This window comes from Dendrobates tinctorius, unplaced genomic scaffold, assembly GCF_039654945.1.
Source record: "Dendrobates tinctorius isolate UK_male_01 unplaced genomic scaffold, ASM3965494v1 ptg000020l, whole genome shotgun sequence".
Taxonomy (NCBI): domain Eukaryota; kingdom Metazoa; phylum Chordata; class Amphibia; order Anura; family Dendrobatidae; genus Dendrobates; species Dendrobates tinctorius.
In genome coordinates this window covers 22,282,856-22,299,562 of record NW_027361688.1, presented here as the reverse complement: position 1 = coordinate 22,299,562, position 16,707 = coordinate 22,282,856, and the positions used below count along the sequence as shown (strand labels likewise).

General features: G+C 41.8%; 1 protein-coding gene across 1 annotated transcript in view; it reads left to right on the top strand.

Moving 5' to 3' along the window:
- ITK (IL2 inducible T cell kinase) overlaps nt 1-15,674 on the top strand; it is a 49,626-nt gene extending 33,952 nt beyond the window's left edge. Inside the window, exons 14-17 of the mRNA XM_073567882.1 lie at nt 1,231-1,295; nt 5,522-5,640; nt 12,214-12,371; nt 13,895-15,674. Coding sequence (XP_073423983.1) covers nt 1,231-1,295; nt 5,522-5,640; nt 12,214-12,371; nt 13,895-13,966 — 414 coding nt within the window. The 3' untranslated portion in view covers nt 13,967-15,674. The remainder of the gene's footprint in view (nt 1-1,230; nt 1,296-5,521; nt 5,641-12,213; nt 12,372-13,894) is intronic.
- The last annotated feature ends 1,033 nt before the right edge of the window (nt 15,675-16,707 follow it).

Sequence of the window (16,707 nt, the reverse complement as noted above, 5' to 3'; positions counted from 1 at the left end):
AGTTTTCACTGCTGCAGATCTAGCAGTTCTCTGAATTATGAGCTGTAGATAACTCCACCCACACCACTGATTGGCAGCTTTCTGTGTACACTGTGCATAGGCAGAAAGCTGCCTAGCAGTGCTGGGGTGTGGTTGGACTACCTGGTCCTCTAGTGATAAAACTACAGCAAGTAGCCCAGTTTGTGACATATCGCTGGAATTAGGATCTTTTCTGCTACATCATGCCGCTCTCAGATTTGGTAGCAAAAAGCAGGTGACAGATTCCCTTTAAAAAGAGAGCACGTTGACGTTGATGAGTTTTACAAGGAGGAAGGGGGGAAGCTGTAAGAACTTTTAAAATTGACTTTTTTGAAAACACTTAGGAAAGAGGTTGTTTCATCTTGACCAAGGGGTGAGCTCAAAAATAGCAGCACATCCTTGGTGGCAGAACTATTTTTTTTACACAATCGAGTGGTCATAGTAGTTCCTACATGTAATACTGCATTCTTCCTGTAGTGGCCGCTACAGGGAAAATAAGCAGCTGGAAGTCATAAAAAATTATCAAAATCATTCCGATCACCTGTTTGCTAAGAGTCTGGGGAGCTGCTAATTAAAGGCGCTGTCCGTGATAAGACAACTCCTTAAATTTATGAGTTATGTATATATTAAAGGGAATCTGTCACCCTTTTTTTCGACTATAAGCAGCCGGCACCGCCATCAGGGGCTTATTTACAGCATTCTGTAATGCTGTATATAAGCCCCCGATGTAACCTGAAAGATAAGAAAAAAGAGTTATATTATACTCACCGGAGGGGGCGGTCCGGTCCGATGGGTATCGCGATCCGGGTCCGGCTCCTCCCATCTTCATACAGTGACGTCCTCTTCTTTCCTTCCTGTCGTGGCTCCTGCGCAGGCGCACTGCTCTGCCCTGTTGTGAGTGCCTGTTCGAAGCAGGTAAAACTGGTTTGAATCACTGACTGGTAACCAACTTACGATTTTACGTAAAAAAATGCTTTGTCCCAATCAATTTGCACAGCACTGTAATAGTCGAAAAAAAGGATGACAGATTCCCTTTAATGTGCACTTTAAAAATGTAGATTATGGGCCACAACGTGCAGAGAGTCTCTATGCTATATAAATAATGGATAGATAATGCATTAGTAATAAATGATCCACAGTATGCGTAGTAATCTGTCTGATTAACCCATGAATTACCAAATATCTCAGAACTGTCCTATCGGGTCTTTTCAGGCTGCCCGGAATTGCCTGGTTGGAGAATCATTTGTCGTTAAAGTATCAGATTTTGGCATGACAAGGTAATTATTATTACTATAAATATTATTGATCCTTCAGAATTCTATTTTATCAGAAGGATACATTGAAATTAAATGGTTAAATTGGGGTTCTATCCTTAATCCCTGGGACCCTTTTTGTTTGTTTTTGTATGTGAACATTGGGGGTCCCAGCAATTGAACCAAAGCTGATCATACATTGGTGGTATATCCTAACCATATGCAATCAGCGTTTTACCCATTTAACTCATGTTGGACCTCTAACTTTTAATCTATATATATAAAATGAATGTATGTATGTGTGTATCACCAACCAATCACTAAGCATCTTTCATTTCACCAGAGCTGGTTAAAAGAAGCCGAGCTGTGATTGGTTGTTATGAGCAACAGCTTTCCCACTCGACAGCACCTCAGCAGACACTGACATGGTGGGAGAAATCTAGCATCCCCGGGAACATAAGCTCCCAGCCATTGTCTGCCCCCCAGAAAGGAGCAGAGAGCACATGACAGAAATGAATCCCCCCTCCCGTGCCCATATACACATCACACATCCTCCATCCCATATGCACATCTTCCCTTTTAAAGGGATCTTCGGTATGGAAGTTAGGGCAAATCCCTCAGCTCTCTCATTCTGACCCCAGGCTTCTATAAAAGGGATCATTGGTATGGAAGTCAGGGCAAATCCATCTAGAGCTTTGGTTTTGACCCCAGGCCTCTCTTAAAGGGATCCCCAGTAGGGAAGTTAGGACCGTTCCACTCAGCTCTGTGGTTCTGACCCCAGGGTCTCTTAAAGGGATCATTGGTATGGAAGTTAGGGCAAATCCACTCTGCGCTTTGGTTCTGACCCCAGGCCTTTCTTAACCGGATCTCCTGTATGGAAGCTAGGGCAAATCCCTCAGCGCTCTGATTCTGACCCCATGATTCTATTAAAGGGGACATTGGTATGCAAGTCAGGGCAAATCCACCCAGCGCTCTGGTTCTGATCCCAGGCCCTTCTTAAAGGGATCCCCGGTATGGAAGTAAGGGCAAATCCACTCTGCGCTTTGGTTCTGACACCAGGCTGACGGGATGATGTGGGATATTAGGGGTAGTAGTCCGGTGGCTGTGGCTGACGGGATGATGTGGGATATTAGGGGTAGTAGTCCGGTGGCTCTGGCTGACGGGATGATGTGGGATATTAGGGGTAGTAGTCCGGTGGCTCTGGCTGACGGGATGATGTGGGATATTAGGGGTAGTAGTCTGGTGGCTCTGGCTGACGGGATGATGTGGGATATTAGGAGTAGTAGTCTGGTGGCTCTGGCTGACGGAATGATGTGGGATATTAGGGGGAGTAGTCCAGTGGCTCTGGCTGACGGGATGATGTGGGATTTTAGGGGTAGTAGTCCAGTGGCTCTGGCTAACGGGATGATGTGGGATATTAGGGGTAGTAGTCCGGTGGCTCTGGCTGATGGGAAGATGTGGGATATTAGGGGTAGTAGTCCGGTGGCTCTGGCTGATGGGAAGATGTGGGATTTTAGGGGTAGTAGTCCGGTGGCTCTGGCTGAGGAGATGATGTGGGATATTTTGGGGGAGTAGTCCGGTAGCTCTGGCTGATGGCATGATGTGGGATATTAGGGGGAGTAGTTCGGTAGCTCTGGCTGACGGGATGATGAGGGATATTAGGGGTAGTAGTCCGGTGGCTCTGGCTGACGGGATGATGAGGGATATTAGGGGGAGTAGTCCAGTAGCTCTGGCTGATGGGATGATGTGGGATATTAGGGGTAGGAGTCCGATGGCTCTGGCTGATGGGATGATGTGGGATATTAGTAGTCCGGTGGCTCTGGCTGACGGGATGATGTGGGATATTAGGGGGAGTAGTCCGGTAGCTCTGGCTGACGGGATGATGTGGGATATTAGGGGTAGTAGTCCGGTGGCTCTGGCTGACGGGATGATGAGGGATATTAGGGGGAGTAGTCCAGTAGCTCTGGCTGATGGGATGTTGTGGGATATTAGGGGTAGGAGTCCGATGGCTTTGGCTGATGGGATGATGTCGGATATTAGTAGTCCGGTGGCTCTGGCTGAAGGGATGATGTGGGATATTAGGGGTAGTAGTCCGGTGGCTCTGGCTGGCGGGATGATGTGGGATATTAGGGGTAGTAGTCCGGTGGCTCTGGCTGACAGGATGATGTAGGATATTAGGGGTAGGAGTTCGGTGGCTCTGGCTGACAGGATGATGTGGGATATTAGGGGTAGTAGTCCGGTGGCTCTGGCTGACGGGATGATGTGGCATATTAGGGGTAGTAGTCCGGTAGCTCTGGCTGACGGGATGATGTGGGATATTAGGGGTAGTAGTCCGGTGGCTCTGGCTGACAGGATGATGTGGGATATTAGGGGTAGTAGTCCGGTGGCTATGGCTGACAGGACCATGTGGGATATTAGGGGGAGTAGTCCGGTAGCTCTGGCTGACGGGATGATGTGGGATATTAGGGGTAGGAGTCCGGTGGCTCTGGCTGACGGGATGATGTGGGATATTAGGGGTAGTAGTCCGGTAGCTCTGGCTGACGGGATGATGTGGGATATTAGGGGTAGTAGTCCGGTGGCTCTGGCTGACGGGATGATGTGGGATATTAGGGGTAGTAGTCCGGTGGCTCTGGCTGACAGGACCATGTGGGATATTAGGGGTAGTAGTCCGGTGGCTCTGGCTGATGGGATGATGTGGGATATTAGGGGTAGTAGTCCGGTGGCTCTGGCTGACGGGATGATGTGGGATATTATAGTGAATGTGGCTATGTGGAGTGGGCGGGGCTATACACTTAGCTTTATATATATATATATATATAGATATAATCATTATAATTTGTTATAACTAACCGTAGTTAGTTACTATGCCCGGGCAGTGCCGGGCTCTTCAGCTAGGTCTTGTATATACGGGAGATCTACTTTAGACAAACCCTGCACTGGCAATCCCACCATACAGCTGAAATCTGCAGGGGAATCTCAGTTTTCAACAGGGAGAGAGACCAAAGCCGCTACCAAACTCCTGCAGCAGTGGGTTCTCTCCCCTAAAAACTGTGGGGGTTCCGGCTTTCTGGTATCAGTGTGAATACTCAAAGGTTTCTCAAAACAGAATAAAGTTTATTGTCCTTCATAATCTTTACAGTTCAAAGAATGAAAACAGACTTTCTTCAGCACTAATGAATAATAAAACAGTAAAGGAAAAGTAAATTAAATGGTCTCATCAACTTGGTATTACAGGCACTTCTCAGTTTCCAGCATAGACTCTCCAGAATGAACGGTCTTTCTCCAGCTCCAACACAACACACACACTGCTGAGCTATTCCCAGCTGCCTGCTATTAGGCCCAGACTGGAGTATGGGAGCGACCTTTCCCAGCCAGGCTCTTTTGGTCGCTCCTAAATCTGGACCCAAAATCTAGTCAACATAAAAAAATCTCAGTAACACTTACCTGCATCCAGGACCTTACCTCCTGCTTTCTTACAACAAATCAGGCATTAAAAATTCCAACTGTTCCGTCCTTCTTTCCCCTAACGGCTAACGCAGTATGTTGGGGAACAGTCGGGAAATCCCCATGCACTTCATATGGTCAACTGATCCTGGAGAAATTAGGGGTCCAAGCAACTTTCATCTAATCATGTATATGAAGCTACAGTTAATAACAGAGCCATAGCAGCTCTGCTGGATCCATATCCAAATGGAGAATGACAAATTGTGATTCCTTTGACGTATACTGAGTTTATCAGGTTTCCATACTGGTTCTGGTGTTTTTGCTGATAAGGAAGGCCAGATATATAGTCTAGATACCTATATGGAAAAGAAATACCAATGATATACTACAAGAATTTTCTCAAAGAAGACTAAGAATATCTATTATACCATATATATCAAACAAAATACATTCAAAGTACTAATAATAAAATTAGGTTTATTGTATCACAGAAATGGCTTGTTCCATGCCCTCTGCATACCTTTGTGTTTTTATTATTCAATTTTTTTATGAATACATTTCTTTTTTTGTAAAAATCTTGTCTTTTTATTAATTCCGTATTGTATGTCATATTGTCTTTTCTGTGATACAATAAACCTAATTTTATTATTAGCACTTTGAATTACAGATATATAGTCTACCTCTTAAATCTGTTTTTTGTATATCTGTCTTATATATTATACGGTGGTTCTCTTTAATCTGTATAATCCTCTGGAGTTTCCATGCACATATGCACTGACATATTAGCATTTCTGTTACTTTTTTAGGTTTGTTCTTGATGACCAGTACACAAGCTCATCCGGCACTAAATTTCCAGTGAAGTGGTCAGCTCCAGAAGTGTTCAGATATGGCCGCTACAGCAGCAAGTCCGACGTGTGGTCCTATGGTGGGTTTTAGTCTCTTTACATATGTAAATCTATATATAAACATGGGTGGGCCATTTATATGGATACACCTAAATTAAATGGGAATGGTTGGTGATATCAACTTCCTGTTTGTGGCACATTAGTATATGGGAGGGGGAAAACTTTTCAAGATGGGTGGTGACCATGGCGGCCATTTTGAAGCCGGCCCACCCAGGTTTATCCATATAAATGGCCCACCCTGTATATATATATATATATATATATATATATATATATATATATATATATATATATATATATATACAGTAGCATGTAAAAGTTTGGGCACCTCTGGTCAAAATTACTGTTACTGTGAACAGTTTATCAAGTTGAAGATTAAATTATCTCTAAATGCCCTAAAGTTAAAGATGGCACATTTCTTTTGTATTTTAGGCAAAAATATTACATATATATATATACAGTGGGGCAAAAAAGTATTTAGTCAGTCAGCAATAGTGCAGGTTCCACCACTTAAAAAGATGAGAGGCGTCTGTAATTTACATCATAGGTAGACCTCAACTATGGGAGACAAACTGAGAAAAAAAAATCCAGAAAATCACATTGTCTGTTTTTTTTTCATTTTATTTGCATATTATGGTGGAAAATAAGTATTTGTCCAGAAACAAAATTTCATCTCAATACTTTGTGATATATCCTTTGTTGGCAATGACAGAGGTCAAACGTATTCTGAAAGTCTTCACAAGGTTGCCACACACTGTTGTTGGTATGTTGGCCCATTCCTCCATGCAGATCTCCTCTAGAGCAGTGATGTTTTTGGCTTTTCGCTTGGCAACACGGACTTTCAACTCCCTCCAAAGGTTTTCTATAGGGTTGAGATCTGGAGACTGGCTAGGCCACTCCAGGACCTTGAAATGCTTCTTACGAAGCCACTCCTTCGTTGCCCTGGCAGTGTGCTTTGGATCATTGTCATGTTGAAAGACCCAGCCACGTTTCATCTTCAATGCCCTTGCTGATGGAAGGAGGTTTGCACTCAAAATCTCACGATACATGGCCCCATTCATTCTTTCATGTACCCGGATCAGTCGTCCTGGCCCCTTTGCAGAGAAACAGCCCCAAAGCATGATGTTTCCACCACCATGCTTTACAGTAGGTATGGTGTTTGATGGATGCAACTCAGTATTCTTTTTCCTACAAACACGACAAGTTGTGTTTCTACCAAACAGTTCCAGTTTGGTTTCATCAGACCATAGGACATTCTCCCAAAACTCCTCTGGATCATCCAAATGCACTCTAGCAAACTTCAGACGGGCCCGGACATGTACAGGCTTAAGCAGTGGGACACGTCTGGCACTGCAGGATCTGAGTCCATGGTGGCGTAGTGTGTTACTTATGGTAGGCCTTGTTACATTGGTCCCAGCTCTCTGCAGTTCATTCACTAGGTCCCCCCGCGTGGTTCTGGGATTTTTGCTCACCGTTCTTGTGATCATTCTGACCCCACGGGGTGGGATTTTGCGTGGAGCACCAGATCGAGGGAGATTATCAGTGGTCTTGTATGTCTTCCATTTTCTAATTATTGCTCCCACAGTTGATTTCTTCACTCCAAGCTGGTTGGCTATTGCAGATTCAGTCTTCCCAGCCTGGTGTAGGGCTACAATTTTGTTTCTGGTGTCCTTTGACAGCTCTTTGGTCTTCACCATAGTGGAGTTTGGAGTCAGACTGTTTGAGGGTGTGCACAGGTGTCTTTTTATACTGATAACAAGTTTAAACAGGTGCCATTACTACAGGTAATGAGTGGAGGAAAGAGGAGACTCTTAAAGAAGAAGTTACAGGTCTGTGAGAGCCAGAAATCTTGTTTGCTTGTTTCTGACCAAATACTTATTTTCCACCATAATATGCAAATAAAATGAGAAAAAAACAGACAATGTGATTTTCTGGATTTTTTTTTCTCAGTTTGTCTCCCATAGTTCAGGTCTACCTATGATGTAAATTACAGACGCCTCTCATCTTTTTAAGTGGTGGAACTTGCACTATTGCTGACTGACTAAATACTTTTTTGCCCCACTGTATATATATATATATATATATATATATATATATATATATATATGTTCATCCTTTATATTTTAAAAATTACAAGGACCAAAATGGGCCAATTGCAAAAGATTGGAGATTTGTGTGTCGGGATAACTTTGATCCAAGTTCCATACCTTAATACGCCTGTTAGGGTTGTGGATTGTTCGTTATCATCATTAGGAAAGGCCTGGTGATGCAAATTTCCCAGCTTTATAAAAACCTAGCCTCCTCTAACCTTCTGCCAAAACAGCAGCCATGGATTCTTCTAAGCAGCTGCCTAGCACTCTGAAATGAAAATGGCAATTAAGAAATGGCAGTTACCAGGAACAGTGGAGGTCAAGATAAGGTCTGGAAGACCAAGCAAAATTTCAAGAGAGCTGCTCGTAGGCTTGCTAGAGAGGCAAATCAGATCCCCTACTTGACTGCAAAAGACCTTCAGAAAGATTTAGCAGACTCTGGAGTTGTGGTACATTATTCTACTGTTCAGAGACACCTGCACAAATATGGCCTTCATGGAAGAGTCATCAGAAGAAAACCTCTCCTGCATCCTCACCATAAAATTCAGCATCAAAAGTACGCAAAAGAACAGCCTGATGTATTTTGGAAACAAGTCCTGTGGACTGATGAGGTTAGAACTCATGGACCACAATGATCAAACGTGTGTGTGAAAGGGCACAGAACTTCAGGAAAGAAAATCTCGCCAGCCATTAAGCATAGGGAGTGGATCAACCATGCTTTAGGGTTGTGTTACAGCCAATGGCACGGGTAACATTGCATGGGTATAGGGGAGAATGGATTCAATGAAATTTCTACCAATTCTTGATACAAACATAACATCATCTGTAAAAAAGCTGAAGTTGAAAAGAGGATGGCTGCTACACATGGATAATGATCCTAAACACACGTCACAATCCACAATAGACGACCTCAAAAGGCGCAAGCTGAAGGTTTTACAATGGGCCTCACAGTCCCCTGATCTGAACATCTTTGAAAATCTGTGACAAGACAATAGCAGAGGATGCAAGACGACCCAGGAATCTTACAGAACTGGAAGAATTTTCCAACAAAGAATGGATGAAAATCCGTCAAACAAGAATTGAGAGAAAGATTTCCAGTTTGTCAAGGAGCGCTTCCGGCTGATTCATTAATTACTCCAAGTATTTCAAGGAATATCCAGAAAAAGAAGGGGGGTGCAGATCTAAGTGCAGAGTTTTAATTATATCAGATAGAAATAAAAACTTCTTCTCACCTTTTTGGTGTCTTGTTGCACAGCGTATAACCCTGTGTTTGGGTACTGGAGTAATCGTCTGGATCTGCTGGCCTGCAGCTCAAAACAGGTGGAACGAACTACCTTGTAGGAGATTCGTCAGAGAATGCAGAAAAGGATTTCCAGTTTGTCAAGGAGCGCTTCCGGCTGATTCATTAATTACTCCGAATATTTAAAGGAATATCCAGTTTATTATTAGACATAAAAACACAACGCGTTTCGGCTATACATAAAATTAGCCTTCATCAGGTTAAAACCTGATGAAGGCTAATTTTATGTATAGCCGAAACGCGTTGTGTTTTTATGTCTCAAACAAGAATTGAAAGACTCTTGTCTGGCCACAAAAAGCGTTTACAAGCTGTGATACTTTCAAAAGGGGGTGCTACTAGGTACTAACCATGCAGGGTGCCCAAACTCTTGCATTGACCAATTTTCCTTTTTATAATTTTTAAAATGTAAAAGATGAAAATATATTTATTGTTTTGCCTAAAATACAAAGGAAATGTGTCATCTTTAACTTTAGGCCTTTTGGAGATCATTTCATTTTCAGCTTGCTTAACTGTTCACAGTAACAGTAATTCTGACCAGGGGTGCCCAAACTTCTACATGCCACTGTATATATATACAGTGGGGAAAAAAAGTATTTAGTCAGTCAGCAATAGTGCAAGTTCCACCACTTAAAAAGATGAGAGGCGTCTGTAATTTACATCATAGGTAGACCTCAACTATGGGAAACAAACTGAGATAAAAAAATCCAGAAAATCACATTGTCTGGTTTTTTTTTTTCATTTTATTTGCATATTATGGTGGAAAATAAGTATTTGGTCAGAAACAAAATTTCATCTCAGTACTTTGTGATATATCCTTTGTTGGCAATGACAGAGGTCAAACGTTTTCTGTAAGTCTTCACAAGGTTGCCACACACTGTTGTTGGTATGTTGGCCCATTCCTCCATGCAGATCTCCTCTAGAGCAGTGATGTTTTTGGCTTTTCGCTTGGCAACACGGACTTTCAACTCCCTCCAAAGGTTTTCTATAGGGTTGAGATCTGGAGACTGGCTAGGCCACTCCAGGACCTTGAAATGCTTCTTACGAAGCCACTCCTTCGTTGCCCTGGCGGTGTGCTTTGGATCATTGTCATGTTGAAAGACCCAGCCACGTTTCATCTTCAATGCCCTTGCTGATGGAAGGAGGTTTACACTCAAAATCTCACGATACATGGCCCCATTCATTCTTTCATGTACCCGGATCAGTCGTCCTGGCCCCTTTGCAGAGAAACAGCCCCAAATCATGATGTTGCCACCACCATGCTTTACAGTAGGTATGGTGTTTGATGGATGCAACTCAGTATTCTTTTTCCTCCAAACACGACAAGTTGTGTTTCTACCAAACAGTTCCAGTTTGGTTTCATCAGACCATAGGACATTCTCCCAAAACTCCTCTGGATCATCCAAATGCTCTCTAGCAAACTTCAGACGGGCCTGGACATGTACAGGCTTAAGCAGTGGGACACGTCTGGCACTGCAGGATCTGAGTCCATGGTGGCGTAGTGTGTTACTTATGGTAGGCCTTGTTACATTGGTCCCAGCTCTCTGCAGTTCATTCACTAGGTCCCCCCGCGTGGTTCTGGGATTTTTGCTCACCGTTCTTGTGATCAGTCTGACCCCACGGGGTGGGATTTTGCGTGGAGCACCAGATCGAGGGAGATTATCAGTGGTCTTGTATGTCTTCCATTTTCTAATTATTGCTCCCACAGTTGATTTCTTCACTCCAAGCTGGTTGGCTATTGCAGATTCAGTCTTCCCAGCCTGGTGCAGGGCTACAATTTTGTTTCTGGTGTCCTTTGACAGCTCTTTGGTCTTCACCATAGTGGAGTTTGGAGTCAGACTGTTTGAGGGTGTGCACAGGTGTCTTTTTATACTGATAACAAGTTTAAACAGGTGCCATTACTACAAGTAATGAGTGGAGGAAAGAGGAGACTCTTAAAGAAGAAGTTACAGGTCTGTGAGAGCCAGAAATCTTGAGTGCTTGTTTCTGACCAAATACTTATTTTCCACCATAATATGCAAATAAAATGAAAAAAAAACAGACAATGTGATTTTCTGGATTTTTTTTTCTCAGTTTGTCTCCCATAGTTGAGGTCTACCTATGATGTAAATTACAGACGCCTCTCATCTTTTTAAGTGGTGGAACTTGCACTATTGCTGACTAACTAAATACTTTTTTTCCCCACTGTATATATATATATATACATACATATATATATATGTGTGTATATATATATATATATATATATATATATATATATATATATATGTGTGTGTGTGTGTGTGTGTGTGTGTGTATATATATATATATATATAGTGAATTATACGCTGTATATACTTGTCAGATGAACTGTTTGATAGTTCTGCATTGCTTCATGTATATCACATTTCATGGCACACCTTGAAGTGAAGCAAACCTAAAAGGATGCTGCTTTATCCCATTATCGAAACTTGACGTATCAGTGTGTCATAGACTTTAGGTGGTCAGCCCACAGTCCAGTGCATGAGGGTGACCAGAGGGAAATGCTACCATGCCCAAGTGGACACGAAAGGAAGCATGGCTGTAATACGTGCCAACTGCCTTCCCAGTGCCTCAATCAAGCCAAAGGAACTCTATCGAAGATCTGATCACCAACCCCAACGCTGAAGGATAGGTCAACAATAATGGATTAGTGGGGGGGTCCTACACTTCAGGCACCCATACCGATCAGCCGCTCTTGAGGTCCAACAGGAAAATAAGAACTGATTTCCAGGTTCGCCCCTGAACATTGAACAGATCTATGCTTTTTCGGCTCCTTTCTACAACCAGTCGCCGTCAGAGCCGAAAACAGCCGATCAGGAGAAGTGTGCCAGTGATCTGATGCTGATAACCTAAACTTAAAAAAAAAATAAAAAAGACTCAAAACAAAAAACAATACATATTCCATAATGCTGTATTGATGCAATAATAATAATAATAATAATAATAATAATAATAATAATAATAATAATAATAATAATAATAATATAAAATTGTCAGTTCCAGAATGGCAAAATGAAAAATCTCCTAAATTTAGTGTGATGCCAAAGTGATTCATTTTTTAGGACAGTGTTTTTTGCTTTTACTTTGGATTGGAATTTTCACTTTATAATAGTTTTGATAAATCTCCCAAAAACGGTGTGTATCTATGAGAATATGATGTGCCGTATATATATTCTTTTGAACAGGCGTTCTGGTTTGGGAGGTCTTCAGCGAAGGGAAGACCCCATTTGAACACCTTAGTAATGCAGATGCTGTGGAAGAAATATCAAATGGCCTGAGGCTCTTTAAACCCAAGATGGCATCGGAGAAGTTCTACCAGTTCATGAACAGCTGCTGGCAGGAGGTAAGTAGATATTCACACTGGGGAAGTATTTTATCATCACTGCTTCTGCACAGGGGGCAAGATTTGGGTCATATGGTGGCCAAAAAATTGATCCACTGCTAAACCTCAGAAAGGCTCCAAGAGATCTTGATATAAAGTCACATGATTCTCTTTTTGGGCTCAACACAGAAAACCCCATATTAAAAAAGCCTGTCCGCTGCTTATCTGAACATGGTTGCGATACAGACATATATACGCAAACACTATGTAACTGCACTCTGTATAAAGTAGTGCAGAAATTAGCTGTTCTTGATTCCTGCTACTGACAGATCAGTGTTGCTGCATAAAGCAAACGATTATCTTCTGCCATATACATCAAAAGAGCAGCGTTTGCTGAGGCAGAGTGTAACAATACTGGCAAGAAGCCAGCTGAGAGAGACTGTGCTGCGTATGTTTGACCAGGAGCACTGAAACTACAGCAAACCCTGAAAGGGTATATTTTAGGTGGGTGGGGATATGTGCAAAATTGGGGGAGATTTTTGGAATAACTCTTTAAGGAAGAGGACCATTAACAATATTGTTTTTTGCATAATTTGTCCCTAAGAAATCATAAAAGTTCTCTGGGGAACATATTTTTTTTCTTTTTATTGTTCATTGTTTTGCACTGTAACTGGGGAATCAATAGCAGGTCCAGTTACAGAAGAAAACAGCCCCCTGATGTGCCACACGGCACTGAAAGAATTGATCTGGGTCTGCTATGCAGGGCAGACACCCAGCGATCATGTGATCGCTAGGTACTACAAAAGTATCAGCAGGGCAATACCTAGCGCTCACTGAGTCGGCAAAATAGAGGACAGAAGCGGTAATAAACCGCTTCTGTCTTCTCCACAGGGTCCGCGGCTGTGTGTGACAGCAGGAGGTACCTGACTTGCTCATGTTAGATTAATCCTGTCCTGTAAATTTATGGTTCTTAGTCATTATCATGTTAAAGCCTTATTCATTCAGGCCTTGAGCTATGGTGCAAGCTGTGGCCTGTCCATAACTATCACATGTACATTTTACGTAGGGGTTGTCCAGTTTGGAAAACCCATTTTAATATACCATATTAGGTAATTTTGAGGGGGTCCTTATCTCTTGACCATATGGAAAGAGTGACTATATCACTGTCTCTCTCCTGTGCTATATTACAGAGGCAACCCATTGATTTATATAGTGTGGTGTAATACTTCTTTTCTCCTCTGGAGGAGCTGTAGGGAAACGGAACACTTAATTTCTGGTTTAACCACAGGCTGCAGATGAACAAATATCTACTGTACTTTGCCAGTCATAGACATTGATGGGTGTCAGCTGAAAAGTCAATAATCTGACAACTATTAGCCACTATTCTGCCAAAAATGTCTTCTTAATATGGAGATCAGCAGCCGGCAGACATCTTTGGCACTGCTGATCTCTGAAGGAGACATTAGGAATATACCATGTGTGATGCTTCAAGAAATATCTATTTATTTGCAACTTTCTCCATTTTTTCCTTTATTTTTTGACAGAACCCGGAACATCGCCCATCATTCTGCCATCTGATGAAAGAGATCACTGATATTGCAGAGACTGAAATGTGACCAGCACGAACGTATCACAATATTTTGGTTGATAATGTGATTATTTTTTTCTGTGTATTTCCATTACTGCACCGTATAGCGGTACATATACTGTGCGCCATGTGGTGTACGGTCATATTATGGTTATTATAGCCTAATAATAGGAGGCATGTGTAGAGCATGCTGTGTACAGGCAATGGATAGACAGGACGGTTTGTTCGCTGCTGTCAGGTTTTCCAAGAAAAAATGTCTGTTGGTAGTAAATCGGACAGTCATCATGACCACCTTAATCCAAAACGTCCGACCAATGCGGGCGAATACCATGCGATCCTCTCGTCATGCACACATATCACAGTGCCATCTGCTGGTCAGAAGTGGTACTGCAAGAATTGCGGTTCTTCATCTCGATTCTTTGTATATGTAGTACAGTATTTATCTTCCATATTTTGAAGCATTTCATGTAACCAACATTTATTTTGTTGGCAATTGCCACATAAATAGACTACAGTATTATATATAGTACATGTTTGGAGGGGGCACCATGTTACATATTTTGCTTTAGGGTCCCGAATCCTCAATTTTACACCTCTGGCTTTGCGTTTCGGATACATGGATTGCTATGATTTCAGTTTAAGTGATTGTAAACATGGCCGTATTTAGGGATTGGAGGCTGCTGTGGGTCTATATTGTAGCTCTGCAGGCTACACGTAATCCATGAAAACTATAAAAAGAAATTATAGTATCGTCCAATTTACACTGCTTCTTTATCCACTTAAGAGCCACTTCTTCCCTTCGCTGCTGTCTATTGAACTCATCGTTCCCGAAGAAATAGAGTTAAAGTCTGTCTTGGTCAAACACAAATTTGAAACTCACTGAAGGATCAGATTTATAGCTGCCTATTGAGATCTATGGGGAAAGTACAGGGAGAAAAAGAGAGAAGCTTTTTAGTAAGTGTTTATCTCACCCGAGTGCTGGATTCAGAGCTACACTAATCATTACTACTGTATAATGTCCTCCACGTAGCTGCTGCTACTGCTGAGCTAACATGAATAGTACACGTAGGTGAAAAACTGATGTCTGAATGAGCCCTTATAGACATTAAGGTGGCATCTGGCCATAAAGAAAACCAAAAAAAGGTAAAAAAAACACATCAAAAAGTGCAAAAAAAAAGGCCATATGGCAGCACATGGAGTGACTGTAGACCAATAGTGATGAGTGAACGGGCTCGGATAAGGTGTTTTCTGACCATGCTTGGGTGCTTGTTGAGTGTATTAAAAAATATGTTCGAGTCCCCACGACTGTTCGACAGTCTAACAAACAGGCAATCCCTGCATATGTTGCGGATGTCAAACAACCAAGAGACATGCAGCCACGGGGACTCAAACATATTATTCGAGCATGCCTAAGATATTTGGTTAGCAGCCGAGCATGCTTAGATAACACCTTATCCCAGCACGTTCGCTCATCACTATGGACCTACAATATGGAGTAGTAAAGCTATGGACTGTGCCGCTGGACAGGAGCCATGTAGTAATCATCACTGTGTATGCTGTGACCTGAAAACATTGAACAATGGATGGAGAGGTATAACACGCTACGACCATTCTGTCACCCAGCTTTCCTCCAAACAGAAATGGATGAATCCTATCTAGCACCAATGTTTGATTTTTCCTTTTCTCTTGTTACTTTTATTGTTGTTCTTGTGAAAATACATTATTAATAGAGTTTATTTGTTTTTGTTTTGTTTTTTTTTTACTATGATCTAATATACGATTTGAATTAATTTTTCTGGTGTCTCTTTCTGGTTAATCATCATTGGGCCAAGTACACACAAGTGTATTTTTGATCTGAGCACTGTCTGATTTTATTCAGGGCAGATGAGCAATTTTTTTCTTTTTAGGGACCACATCTACACATGAAAAAAAAAAAAAAGATGCTTTACAATTGTCATTTTCTGTGACTATCAAGTACTTATGATTCCTTCAAAAATGAGAGTTAGAATCTGATTTGTTGATATGATCAACTCTTCCTTTGCACCATTTTTGATAAATCTTCACCATTCTGATATTACTCATAAGGTTGCATTCACCTTAATACAGAATTTTCAGATTTTTTTCTTTATTGTTTGCTTTTTGTTTCCTAAAAACTTAGATAATTTTCAAAATTATTTCTTTTTTACTACTGCACAGTGTTTGTAAGTCCTTTTATGTAGCTGAGGGCTCTGCAAAAATGTTACAAATTCATCAGAGCTCCTGCTGCTGATTCCTATAGTTCTCAGTTTTCTTCCTATCACTTAGCGTTTGATATAGCAGCAGAAAGTGGACTGGGAAGAAAGCATGTAGAGTCTCAGAGAGGGCAGAGAACACAAGCTGTAAATAAGGAGAAAAGTACATGAAAGAGGAAATAAGTGCAGAGCAGAAACTGTGCTGACATATGGACTAATAAAAACAACAGTACGGTGGATGTACATGGAGCTCACATCCAACCTAAATTACTGGGAGAGCCACTCCCACAAGAGAAAAACCTAACTTGAAACAGGCTGCAAACGGCACATCAGGGGATCTGCAATTTCATGAAGGAATGAAGATTGCAGACCAAAACTTTTTGCAAATATATTAACTTAGGCTAAGTTCACACTGGCCGCATTTGCTGTGCTTTTTTCTACAGCAAAATCTGATTTCTTGGCAGGAAAGAACCTGCGGTAAAAACACATGTTTTGGTGCGTTTTTTTCATGCCTTTTTTGGGCTAAATTGTGTCTCTT